The sequence below is a fragment of the Heptranchias perlo genome, chromosome 7 (genome assembly GCF_035084215.1).
Source record: "Heptranchias perlo isolate sHepPer1 chromosome 7, sHepPer1.hap1, whole genome shotgun sequence".
NCBI classification, from domain to species: domain Eukaryota; kingdom Metazoa; phylum Chordata; class Chondrichthyes; order Hexanchiformes; family Hexanchidae; genus Heptranchias; species Heptranchias perlo.
Window position 1 is genome coordinate 28,046,959 of NC_090331.1, and position 14,069 is coordinate 28,061,027.

At 43.1% G+C, this 14,069-nt stretch overlaps 1 protein-coding gene across 1 annotated transcript in view; it reads left to right on the forward strand.

Moving 5' to 3' along the window:
- LOC137323576 (low-density lipoprotein receptor-related protein 1-like) overlaps nt 1-14,069 on the forward strand; it is a 1,400,855-nt gene that overhangs the window by 1,347,439 nt on the left and 39,347 nt on the right. The window contains exons 84-85 of the mRNA XM_067987196.1: nt 6,450-6,624; nt 11,630-11,734. Of these exons, the coding sequence (XP_067843297.1) occupies nt 6,450-6,624; nt 11,630-11,734 (280 nt within the window). The remainder of the gene's footprint in view (nt 1-6,449; nt 6,625-11,629; nt 11,735-14,069) is intronic.

Sequence of the window (14,069 nt, forward strand, 5' to 3'; positions counted from 1 at the left end):
CTTGCTCTCGAGGCAGTACAAAGAAGGTTCACTCGGTTAATCCCGGGGATGAGGGGGCGGACATATGAGGAGAGGTTGAGTAGATTGGGACTCTACTCATTGGAGTTCAGAAGAATGAGAGGCGATCTTATTGAAACATATAAGATTGTGAAGGGTCTTGATCGGGTGGATGCAGTAAGGATGTTCCCAAAGATGGGTGAAACTAGAACTAGGGGGCATAATCTTAGAATAAGGGGCTGCTCTTTCAAAACTGAGATGAGGAGAAACTTCTTCACTCAGAGGGTGGTAGGTCTGTGGAATTTGCTGCCCCAGGAAGCTGTGGAAGCCACATCATTAGATAAATTTAAAACAGAAATAGACAGTTTCCTAGAAGTAAAGGGAATTAGGGGTTATGGGGAGCGGGCAGGAAATTGGACATGAAGCTGAGTTCGGATCGGTCAATGCCCTGTGGGTGGCGGAGAGGGCCCAGGGGCTATGTGGCCGGGTCCTGCTCCGACTTCTTGTGTTCTTTAGATTTGTGGTTGAGATCAGATCAGCCATGATCTTATTGAATGGCGGAGCAGGCTCGAGGGGCCGATTGGCCTACTCCTGCTCCAATTTCTTATGTTCTTATGTTCTTATGAATGTAAATGGGAAAATCCAGCAGGAGAAGGTTGTTCAAGGCAGTGCTCAGACCAGAGCACTAAAGGGTACGCAGAAGTAAAATGAGATAATACTCCTAAAATTCACATTGTGCATGGTTTTGAGCACCGTAGAAGCCCAAAATTACAAAATTCAGACAAAATACTGGAGATGCTGGAAATTTGAAACAAAAACAGAAAATGCTGGAAACACTCAGCAGGTCAGGCAGCATCTGTGGAGAGAGAAACAGAATAATGGGCTCGATTTTTGGGTGAAGTAGCGGGGGCCGGGGGGCGGGGGCTCTGATAATTACAGAAATCCCGAGCAGGTTTGGAGCTCGGCTCCAACCCGCAGACTTCCGGGTTCCCCATTGGTGCGTCTGGGTGTGCGCACGTCTCCCGAATGTGGAAGTCCCACCGGGAATTAAAGGCAATGGGATGATACTTTACATAGTTGTTGAGCTAGTTGAAGTACTTCAGCTACTTAATTGTCTCCACATTTTGGCAGGGATGCGATTTTGAAGCATCCTCAGCGTGTTTCCCGTGCTGTGGGAAAACATCCCTGTTGCAACAGACGTGTTTCAGTCAGCAGCCAGTGGGAGATGCAAATGATTATTTGACAGATGGGGGGAAAATGTCATATATTGCAGCAGGGCACTCTGTCACTTCAGACAAAGTTTTGGCTGCAAGATCTTTGTGTTTTCACTCAAAATACTTACTTTCCACTCAAAATTCTGCTGTTCAAACATATTTAACTACTTTGTGGAACCCCTCAAACTCTCACCGTCAGGATGGGGGGGCACCATGGCTGCATTCACCATTACATCCGTGGACGAGCAACACACCAGCCTCACCTGGCACGGCGTCCACCTCCGCCACATGGAGCTCCGTGTGCTGAATGTTGAAGTTATGTCACCAGACGTTTGTCGGGTGCCAGTCTTGGCGTTCCCGATGGACAGGCACTCAAGGGTTCGGCTGAGCTCTAGCGCCTCCTGCTCCGTGTCTTTGAGAATGACTATTTGTTGCAGCCCCCCCTCCGATCCTCTCCCATGCATTCTGGGCTCTCTTCTCCTGTTAGGGGAGAAAGTACACTCGCATGAGTGAGTGATGGTGACGTGGCCAACCGATGAATGCATTGGTTTGGGTGCGGCTGACCGTGAAAGAGATGCATCAGAGGGTGAGTATGAGACAGAGCCATGACATTGTATGAGGATTGGGTTGAGTGGTAGTGGTGGGGTGAGTAATGGGGAGGTGAGGAAATGCTAAGGAAGTGCAGGTAAGTTGAGAATGAGCCTTAAGTGGGTGTGGGTAGTGATGTGATAGAGTAGTGCTGGCAGTGCAGAATAAGTTGGGGGTTGGGGACGGTGATGTGGAAGATGGAATGTAGGAGAATCAGTAAGTGTACTCTCTTTGGCTGACCTAGTTAGGTCACTGAAGCACTTCCTGCACTGGATCCAGGTGTGGGAGACGTTGCTGCTGCTGGTGACATCCTCTGCCACCTCGAGCTAGGCCTTCTTGATGGCAGATGCAGGCCACTTCCTCCCTTCCACTGGGTAGAACACATCCCTCCTTATCCTCACCCCATCCAGTAGCACCTGGAGTGAGGCATCACTGAATCTGGGAGCAGCCTTGCCTCTGTGCTGCTCTATTGTGGTGTGTGGGTGTTTGCTCCAGGAGCAGCCATTGGAGGAATGCACCTTTTAAATAAAGCTCCTCCAGCTGACAGCCTGTGATGCGGGCGCGCAGTCTGCCCGCTGCGCCGCTTTCGGACAGCAATCCCAGGAGCCATGTTAAGTGGCTCCAATTGACTCGCGATCGAGTGGGAAACGGACATTTTTTATTGGGCTGGTTACCCACGCGCCCAATCACCCCCCCCCCCCCAGCTGCCATCCCGCCTCCATGCTAATATCGGAGTCAATGTTTCGGAGATAACTAGTCGTCAGAACTGAGTACATGTAAATCTCTGTCTTGCATGGACAGACTGGATTATGTAAGTGCATGCAGGTTATTTCATTTGGACTGTGAGCACAAAACTGAACTCCATGATTAACCACCTCTTCCAACCACTTTCCACTTCATCCTCCTTCTTCATTCATACAGCAAATGTGAAGAACTTATGGACATCTGCATGTTCAAAATCTAACACATGCACCCTGCTGATTGCCAACTCAAGATCTACCCACATCTGCCCAGGCATCTAGCCTTCCTTATTCAATACTTTTCTTTATATCTTTTTCCTGCTGTCGCTATACGTATCTCATCCATGAACTCTACTATCTGCTTCCTTGACCCCTCCTATTCTAGTTACTGATCACCTTTTTCAGTCCCATGACCAGTGACATCATCAAACTGTCCCTATCCTCCAGCTTGGTCCTTACATAACCACTGTAATCACCCACCCCTGCAAAAACCCCATTCTCAACCCTTTTATCCTCTCCAATTGCTGCCTCAACGCTAACTTTCCCTTTCTTTTTAAAGTTCTGAACATGTTGTTAACTCACAACTACAATTCTATGTTTTCCATCAGCCCTTGGTCAAAGCCTTCCAATCAGGCTCCATCTTACTCACAGTATTCAGACTGCATTAGTCAAAGTCACCAATGACACCCTGTGTGATTGTGACCACAGCTAATTGTGCCTTCTCATCTTGATGGATCTCTCTGTTGACACAATCAACCACTTTGTCCTCCTCAAATGTCTTTCCTTTGCAGTCCACCTCCAAGGGACTGTTCTCTCTTGGTGCCACTCCTATCTGCTGCACCGTAAACATTACATTGCCTCCAATTTCTTTTCCTCCTGTGCCCACATGGTTACTTCACAGCGAATCTCAGGTTTCCACCTTTGGCCTCCCCCTCTCCACCATTTACATACTATCCCTCAGCAGCATCACCCAGAAGCATGGGGCTCAGCTTCCACATGCACACCCACAACAGTCAGCTGTACTTCTTTGCCACTTCATCGTCCCACAGTTGTTATCACGCTCTCCAACTGCCTATCCAACATTCGAATGTGGAATTGCCAAAACCTCCTCCAGTTTAGTGTATGCAAAGCTGAAACCAGTTACTTCGGTAATGCCTGGAGGTAGGGAAACTGCCTGGTCTCAAGTTTAGCTTCCTTGCTCACATCCAATCCATGTCCAAAGCTACGTTCTTCCAACTTTAACACATCACCCAGCTCCACTGTACCCTCCCCCACACCCCCCCCCCCCAAAATATCTAAAACCCTGATCTATGCCTTTATCATCTAGTGGTATATAAACCAGAGCTCATCTAGAAAAGCATAGCCCTCATTCTCATCCACACTAAGAGCCACATCTTCATTGCCCCTATCCTCACCAAGCTCCACTAGCATCTTGCATTCCAGAGAATCAATTTTAAGATTCTTATCCTCACCTTCAAATTCTTCCCATGGTTTCGTTTCTTCCTACCTCCAGTCCTAGGCCCTTTCATACACCCCCTGCTCCTCCAACACTGGCTTATTTCTCATTCCCTGCTCCCTCTTCTCGTTCAGCCATTGTCCCTGACGACTGGAACTCGCTCCCTCAGTATCTCCGCCCTGTCCCTTTTCTCCCTGCCTTCAAAGATCCTTCTCTTCAGCCATGCTTTTACCCCATCTTGCCCTCCTCCTTTTCTCCCTCCTGCTCTGTCCACTCACTATCCACTATCATGTAAAACAGTCTGAGATGTCTCTATGTAATTGAGCACTATAGACATGTAAGTGATTATTGTTTTTGTACAGCTTACCGAGCCTAAAGCTAGTCTTGAGATTAGAAAGAATTTCCCTCCCCTTCCAAAGCAGTTAAGACATGTCAATTAACACTATTAAAAATATAGTCCTATGAATGCAGTGAGATTGACGTTTTAAGGATAAATTTAGATAGGCAGGATCAATTGTTATATGCAGCATGAACAAGATCCTGTGGGAGTTATGCCTAGAATTACATTTTCCACATGGCAGTACTCCAGTAGCAAAATTACCAACAGAAAGCAAATTGCCCCTCAAATCTTCAAAAGCTCAAATCTAACTGAGTCTGACTGAATGCAATGTGTATAGTGCCCTAGGATTCATATTGTAAGCCTGTCTGTTAACATTAACCCGTATCCTTCAGATTCTCTTTGTATTGCTGCAACATGACGAAAGCAGAATGATTTAAATTTAAAATTAATTTATTTTATTAAATCCCATTAAGAAATCTTTTTACCGATCAACATATTTCTCTCATTCTGATAGCCTTCAATAATAAACATTTCCCCAACAACAACAGTGCTGCTTTGTAATACTCCATCATAGAGGTATCTTCCCCACATCTGGCATTGAAGCTGTATGCATGAAGTAACTGTGAATCAATTAATTTCAAAAATATTATCAGCTAGGTTTTGAGTCAGCATTTGCTTTTGACAAATTAACCAATGCCTTGGCAAGGAAAGATTTATTTACTGTTCGGTGATTGAGATTAGGGTAGGTACCAAACTTGTATTAGATATGTTTCATTCAGATTCTTAAATATCCCATAGAAGTTTTACCTGCATATTTGTTGTGGAGACGATTGTACTAAGGAATAGTGAGTGGAGACAATGGGCATGATTTTAGCCCCCAAGATTGGGTGGGTTGGGCTTGGGGGGCGGGGGGGGCAGAGAAAATCAATGTTTTTGGGAGTGGGCAGAAACCCTGCCTCCAACCCACCCACTTTTTGAGTTTAACCCAACCAGATCTATGTGCGTGTGCACAGCAGTCACCAGGAAGCCCCGCCCCCATTTAAATTTGGCAGACTGATACTTAAAGGGGCAATGTACCTCATGAGGTACTTTTATATTTTGTGTATTGGGCACTTAAAATGAATTTAACCTTACCTGTTCGGGTTTCCTATCGCTTCTGATTCCCGCCAGTTGAAAGCAGGTGGGAAGGGCCGGATCCATGAGGTGAGTGCCGTTATTGCACTGTTTGTGGGCCAGGAGGAGCAGAAGTGCTTCATCCAGGCCCAACAAGCCTACCTGGCGTGATCGGGCCCCTTCCCCATGCCCGAACACCCCCCAGCCCCCGATGCCCGAACACCCCCCAGCCCCCGATGCCCAACCCCCTCATGTCCGAGCCCCGTTGTCCCATCTCCCTTGCCCGACCCCCTCATGTCCAAGCCCCAATGTGCAACTCACGTTGTCCAACAACACTCTGAATCTCCGACTCCCCGATGTTCCCTCTCCAATGTCCAGCTCCCCGATGTCCAGCTCCCCCGTGCCTGAGCCCTTGATGACCCCCCGCAGTGACCATCAACTCCTCCCCTGCCGTGTCATCCATCTCTTCCCCCCCCCCCTCGATTTTTCAAGCCCCATGAGCTCTCTCTCTCTTTCTCCCGCCCCCCTCCCCCCTCCCCCCTCTGATTTGCAGTTGCTTTCACTGCCGACAGGCAGCCAGCCTGTCAATCTGGCTGCCTGGCGCGTGGGAAACCCGGAAGCCACATTAAGGGCCTTCAATTAAGTCGCGGTCAGGTGGAAAGAAGGAAGACTTTTTCCCCCCATTGACCCCTGCTGAGATCCCGCCACCATGATAATATCATGCCCAATGACTTATGTAGAATCAGGGTAATCTCTTTAAACGTGAAGCACTTAAAATGTTTTTATGATAAGCCCGGACACACTATTCCTTTTGATTAGAAAAGCCCCTCACCCTCCTCTAAGATTAGGAATCTCTGAATTGTTTGTAAGCAAATGCACTCGAAAAAGGTTCACTTTCAAGGAAAATGCTTACTGTTGACATTATCATTTGTGTTATTTCATTTATTATTGTAACTCAATTTACTTCTAATACCTACTATTTATGTTTCATTCTTTTCCAGATGTGTGCTATAACTACTGCATGAATTTAGGAACCTGCAAAATAAACAACGAAGGCAGTGCTCAGTGCATCTGCTTACCGCAATTTGAAGGACCAAAATGTGAAGTGGATAAATGTACTGTGTGCCACGGTGGACAGTGTATTGTCGACAAAGAGACAGGACAGGTGGCCTGCAAGTAAGCACACTTCTGTTATATATTGAGAAGCATTGTTATTAAGAAAATGAGCAAGCCAACACCCCGGCCAATGGTATTGGGTGACTGCAGGTGATCTCTACTCATTTTCTGCAAATTGCTTGATTTATTGAAACAGCTTTTAGTTCAGATTATTAGCCTGCCATTCCTTCATTTTTAAGGCAATTTACATGTTTTGGCTGGAATGCTACTTTAATTATTAAAAATGATCCCTAAAAAGACATCTGATAATATTGTGCCTGCTTTGACTATTTTCCCACTTAGTAATCATAAGGTGATAATACATTACTATTTTAGCCTACTGCGCCACCTAGCTTCTTTACAGGAATTCACACCATTTACACCAGTAGCTTCTTTAAAAAGCTTATTTGTGAATACAATTTACCAACAAATGCTAGCTTTTATTTTTTTTTGTCTTTAATATGTGGACATTGCTGACAAGGTTGGGATTTATTGCCCATCTCTAGTTGGTCTTGAGAAGGTGGTGGGGGGCAATGAAGGAACAGCGATATATGTCCAAGTCAGGATGGTGTGTGACTTCAAGGGGAAGTTAAAGGTAATGGTGTTCACTTGCACCTGCTGCCCTTGTCTTTCGAAGTGGTGGAGGTCGCGAGTTTGGGAGGTGCTGCCGAAGAAGCTTTGGTGAATCGCTGCACTGCATCCTGTAGATAATACACACTGTAGCCATGGTACGCCGATGGTGGAGGGAGTGGATGTTTAAACGAGTGGATGAAGGGCCAATCAAGCAGACTGCTTTGTCCTGGATGGTGTCAACTTTCTTGAGTGTTGTTGAAGTTTCACCCATCCAGGCAAGTGGAGAGTATTCCATCACACTTCTAGCTTATGTCTTGTTTCTGGTGGGCTTTGAGGAGTCAGGAGGTGAGCCGCTCGCCACAAAATACCCAGCCGTAACCTGCTGTAGTAGGCATGGCATTTGTGTGGCTGCTCCAGTTGAATTTCTGGTCAATGGTGACCTCCAAGATATTGATGGTGGAGGATTCAGTGATTATAATGTCATTTGATGTCAAGGGAATGTGGTTAGGCTCTCTCTTATTGGAAATGGTCATTGCCTGGCACTTGTTGGATGCAAATGTTACTTTGCACTTATCAGCCCAAACCTGGATGTTGTCCAGGTCTTGCTGTATGCAGGCATGGACTGCTTCATTATCTGAATAATTGCAAATGGAGCTGAACACTGTGCAATCATCAGTGAACAGCCCCGTTTCTGACCTTATGATTGAGGGAAGGTCATTGATGAAGCAACTGTAGATAGGACTCTTGAGTAATCCCTGCAACGATATCCTGGGCTGAGAGGATTGGCCTCCAACTACCATAACCATCTTCCTTTGCGCCAGGTATGACTTCAGCCACTAGAGAGTTTTCCCCTTGATGCCCATTGACTTCAGTTTTACCATAGCTCCTTGGTGCCACAGTCAGTCGAATACTGCCTTGATGTTAGAGCAGTCGCTCTTACCTCTGGAATTGAGGTCTTGTTTCCATGAGTTCAGTTGTAGCAGTGAAATCTCCAGTGGTAAAATGCTACAATACTCTGTATGTGTGAACTCATGTCTAGTAATTTATGCCCATGTTACACAATGAATTTTGTGTTGAATTCAATTGGGTAGCATGAAAGTGGTAATATGGAACTACAGGATCCGAAATCAAAGCAGTTATGTCGCCACCACTGAGACCCACTCAATCTGATTAGAATAAAACACAAGTGTAGTGCGATTACACTGTACAGTATTAGCATATGAATACCTAACCTGTTTGTATGAAACTCATCTGTCTACTATTGTAATGGTTTTGTTAGGTTAACACCTCCCTTAAAAAGTAGACAAGGGAAAATAAATGAATGCTTTATGTGTTTACACATAATATTACACAGCATGGAGTCACTCCAGAGAAGCTGACACATGTTTGAGATATAAATAGGACCTTATGACAATTTCTGGAATTAAATAGTGAAATTAACTATTTCCCCATAATTGCCTCAAAATAACTCAGTCCGTGGAAGGCTAAGATTGATAGAGCTTGACTTTTTGTCAAGAATGGCAAGCTTAGAAAAAGAAGATTGCACATTTGAAAAAGGGAAAAAATGATTTTAGGGAGTACTACTACAGTTGTTGCTGTCTGTGACCTGAAGGATCTCTTTCATGTGTAGATATAGCTTTGTTTTACTATTATCAGAGAAAAACATTGGGCCAGAAATCGCTCGGAGTGACGAGGCAACGGTCACCGTCGCTCCTGCCAATTAAATTAACAAAATTACTTACTGAGGGCTTTGTGGTGTTGAATTGCATGAATTTGAACTTTAAAAAATTGTGCGCTATCGACCCAGCCTCTGAGCAGCGTGAGTTGCCACAACTGGAAAAGTCTGAGAGGAGAAGACACGCCCACAAAATCTGTCAGGAAGAGAAGTCACACCCACAGATTCAGGCTGCATTGCTCAAGCAGGCAAGCAGACTTCATTCATTGAAAGCTAGTATTCTGTATGTCATTGTAAATGAAAATTTTACATTTTTTAATAAAAAGCCAAAGAAATGATCGAATTAAATAAAAGAGACAGAAAAGTAAAAAAAAAAAATTTTTTTAATTTTAATTTTTTTTTAATATCCAAGAACTAGTAAAATAAGGAGTAATATGAGACTCCACATTTTTAAAAGTTAATTTTTAGTTGTTTGGCAGTCATTAAGACTTACGCGCTGTTAAAACTTAGTTCAGACGTGTATTTTTAAGCGTATCTGTTTGGTGGCGTAATTAGTTACTTTCCAGCTGGGCAGATAAGTAAGTTGGCACTTTTTCAATGATTTCTCTGATTGAAGCATGCAATGTCCCTTTAATTCGAAGCTGTCATATCACTAGTGAACCACTAGGAGCGAGTTCCAGATTTCCGTGTTTCACTGCGCGTGTGTGAACACCAGAACTTGCTCCTTCGATTCGCCACTAACATTGATGAGTGCTGTTGAGCTCCTCCATTATTTCGGGAGCGATTTGTGCCCCAATATATTCAAGTGATAATGACATTGTGGAAGATTTCCTTTGCAATAAGTATTGTGAAATGCTAAGTATGTTTATAATGAAAGCCAGCACGGCTTTGTTAAAGGCAAATCTTATTTAACTAACATGATTGAGTTTTTTGATGAGGTAACAGAGAGGGTTGATGAGGGCAATGCAGCTCAAAAAGTGTTTGACAATAGGCTTGTCAGCAAAATTGAAGCCCATGGAATAAAAGGGGCAGTGGCAGCATGAATACGAAATTGGCTAAGTAACAGGAAACACAGAGTAGTGGTGAACGGTTGTTTTTCTTACTGGAGGAAGGTATACTGTGTTCCCCGGGGGTCCGTACCAGAACCACTGCTTTTTTGATCTACATTAATGACTTGGACTAGGGTGTACAGGGCACAATTTCAAAATTTGCAGATGACACAAAACTTGGAAGTGTAGTAAACCATGAAGAGGATAATAATGGACTTCAAGAGGACAAAAACAGACGGTGGAGAGGGCGGACACATGGCAGATGAAATTTAACACAGAGAAGCGTGAAGTAATACATTTTGGCAGGAAGAATGAGGAGAGGCAATATAAACTAAATGGTACAATTCTAAAGGGGGTGCAGGATCAGAGACATGGTGGGGTGTATGTGCACAAATCCTTGAAGGTGGCAGGACAGGTTGAGAAAGCGGTTAAAAAAGCATATGGGATCCTAGACTTTATAAATAGAGGCATAGAGTACAAAAGCAAGGAAGTTATATTAAACCTTAATAAAACACTGATTCATGCACAATTGGAGTATTGTGCCCAATTCTAGGCACTGCACTTTCGTAAGGATGTGAAGGCTCTAGAGTGAGTGCAGAAAAGATTTACTAGTATGATTCCAGGGACAAGGTACTTCAGTTACATGGAAAGACTGGAGAAGCTGGGGTTGTTCTCCTTAGAGCAGAGAAGGTTGAGAGGAGATTTGATAGAAGTGCTCAAAATCATGAGGGGTTTAGATAAAATAAAGAGAAACTGTTCCCATTGGCGGAAGGGCCGAGAACCAGAGGACACAGATTTAAGGTGATTGGCAAAAGAACCAAAGGCGACATGAGGGAAAACGTTTTTATGCAGCAAGTAGTTATGATCTGGAATGCGCTGCCTGAAAAGGGTGATGGAAGCAGATTCAATCGTGGCTTTCAAAAAGGAATTGGATAAATACTTCAAGGGAAAACATTTGCAGCGCTATGAGGAAAGAGCCGGCACGGGCACAATGGGCCGAATGGCCTCCTTCTATAGTGTAACCATTCTACGGTTTTATGAACAGCTTTATGTGTTTTCTACACCTAGCACACAGTGGAAATCTTTACACATTATAGCTCTTTGCATGACTGTAGGGAATGGTGTAGGCTTTAACTGCAGAGCAGGGTTACAAGCAAAAACATATTTGATCAACTGGACCTCAGATATCAAACTCGGTCTGTTGCACCAAATTTCTGCTTCGAAAAAAAATCCTCCAGCCTTTTGCTGCCTTAGAAATGCTCCCAATGTGAAGCTGATAAACACATGTATGTCCATGTAAACACATGTATGTCCATATAAACATGTATATCCATGCTCTGGGCATCATGACATTGCTACCATGTTTCATATTTATGTTTTTTGCTTCAACACTCCAAACTCTAGCATCAGGATAAGAAAAGTGTAGCAATATTATTAAAAAAAAATCTTTAGGGAAATATTATTTTAAGTAAAAATCTCAGAATGATTAACAGCACAAAAAATTGTAACTGATACATGTATAGCAGTAAATTAATCATTCAGTTGCACATCATTGATTTATTTTTCACTAAAGTAAAACTATTGTTCACTCCGACAGAAAAATATTTTCGAACTCAACGTCAGCAATTTCACATGCAACAGAGCATTCCAGTGAATACATACAGGTGCCTGTAATTATGGTTGTTGTAGCATAATCTGGAATGACATTAGTCTCACTTTGTTGATACAGTTGCACAAATGGAAGGATTGCATCCAGCTGCTTGTCTTGTGATGGATACTGTTACAATGGTGGCACTTGCCAGCTGGGCCCACACTCTGAAGTGCCCACGTGTGTGTAAGTGTGTACTCTGTACTTTAAATGTATAATTTATAATAGTTCTTTCAAGCGCCAATATATCTTAGGATGAGTTTAATATACTGATGAATAATTTAAGTCTATCCAACTTTTAATGCAAGGAAAAACATTTGTTTCTCAGAATGATATAAGTTATTCTTATATAAGTTATAATTCAACACTTGCAGGATATTTCATGGCCAGCAGTGAGATGTATTGAACCACAAGTTTGCCTACATAACAAAAGTCACCAAACCTCAACATAAGTAATTCAGTGCGTACGCACTTGAGATGTTTAAACAAAGTGATTTGATTATTAACTGAAGCAGGCCGAATAACTCATCAGCAACATAGTTATTAGAAGATAAGAACCCCAAAATCAGTGGGAAGGGGGCCTAGTAAGTACCAAAATATGTCCACTGAGGACCTCTGTCACTGGCCCCACCAACGTTCATGGGATGAGAGGAAGGTCTTTTCATTTAAATGGTAATGGTGGGCACCCTAGATGTAGAACAGTGGCTAACCGGGGAGGGAATGATACAAAATATCCCACTCAACAGCTTTCCGGTGTCTCCATTGGGTCCCTTCGTAAGGGGGCAGCTTTTAATTTTGTTTTAAATTCCACTTCCTCTTCTGCAGGTCAGGCCACGATCCCAGCCTGCACCCCCAGGTGGACCCCACTTCCATTGTTTGGCGGGTAGGCACGTCAGGCAAACCTCCCCCACCGTTCACTGAGTCCCTTTGTAGGCCAGGAAAGCAGAAACACCCAACGTAGGCAGCTCCTGCCCTCTCTTAAGCCAGTGGCCTTGTTTGGGGTGGGCAGAGGTTCTGACCCCAACAGGCCATCCTGGAAATTCAAATGCAATGTCAGGATCCAGCATTTCCAGATCCCAACTTAATTTGTGACCCTTCCAGCAGATTCCTGCCAAAGTTATGGAGGCGTGCGCTGGGTGGATCAAGGATTTTGGAGCTGAGAATTTTTAGGAACAGAAAGATATCATTAGCCCCAACAAACCTGTACCTTTTTCATTGAAGTATTCTCCACCAGCTCACTTTCTAACTATTTTCTTCAATCTCTTCTCTCTCTAAACGTATCTGTTGCCTCTTGAATCAGTTTATTTTATTCATTTCAGTGGTCTTCCCTGCTAATCTTCCCCTTGCTCCTAAGTTCCTAACTGTTAACTTCTGCCCTCCAGTATTTCAGCTTTTTACCATAGTGAACAATTTGGCTGGATCAACCTTATCAATCCCTTCAAATTCTTGAAAAACTTAAAATTAGATCACTTCAAAATCTTCACGCAGGTTCCACCTCAACTTTCTTAATCCCTTCTTAAAAAAAAAAATGAGGTTCTTGATAGCTGGAATCATCTTGGTTGCTTACCTCTGTACCCTTTCAAAGCCACTAATAAATATCCTTCCTATGATTGGGGATTACAATTATGCACAGTGTTACAAATGAGACCTGGCCACATGTATTTTACAGCAAAGCTACAATTTCTTTTGGTTTGAACTTTAACTTTCTACTAATACAATTCACAGCTGGAGGTATTTATCATACCTCATTAATGGACACAACCTCTCAACCTCTTTCATCTACACCAATCTATTTTATGCCATGACAAGTGTTAAAATAAAAATTATATCTCTGTAATTTGCATACCACAGTCGTGGAATAATCAAATGTTAACTTTATCCCACCTGTGGACAAACTTTCTCACTAGTTTTGCTCTTACAATCCTAATGTACATTACCATCTCATGGCTTTCCTTTGTCCTCATTAATTATTTGTTTTTAAAAAACTAATACTTCAAATTTATTCAACAAATTAAATTCTAATATGGAAGAAGAAAAGTAGGTGTATCAATCACTGACTTAAGACATTAGATCTGGATGTCAAATAATCATCTATCTGCTATTGGAATGTGTATAATTATTTACTTTATAAAACCCAAAGTTTTAAAGTCATGCCTTATTGTATCTCATTCATTGAGCCCACTGCTAATTCAGAATGCTCTTGCATCTTTTATTATTAGGTGCTAGTCCACATTTTGTGGGAAGCAATTGTATTCATTCAGTGCTGGAGTAGCAGAGCATTGGTCTCATCATTTTGTCTTGATGTCATTCACAAGGGACATAATGTCTGTTGCATCACGGTTAGCTTCATTGAGGTGTATGTTAATAAAAAGAACAAAAGTAAAATCGGCTAAGCAGCTATACTAGGCCAGTGATTCCCCTTTAAGTCAGATAGTGTTAATTTGAGGCATTTTTTGTGTCGTTATTGTCATTTTGTTCTTTCACTGTTAACACGGTCCCTGTTGGAATTCTAGAAAAGTAA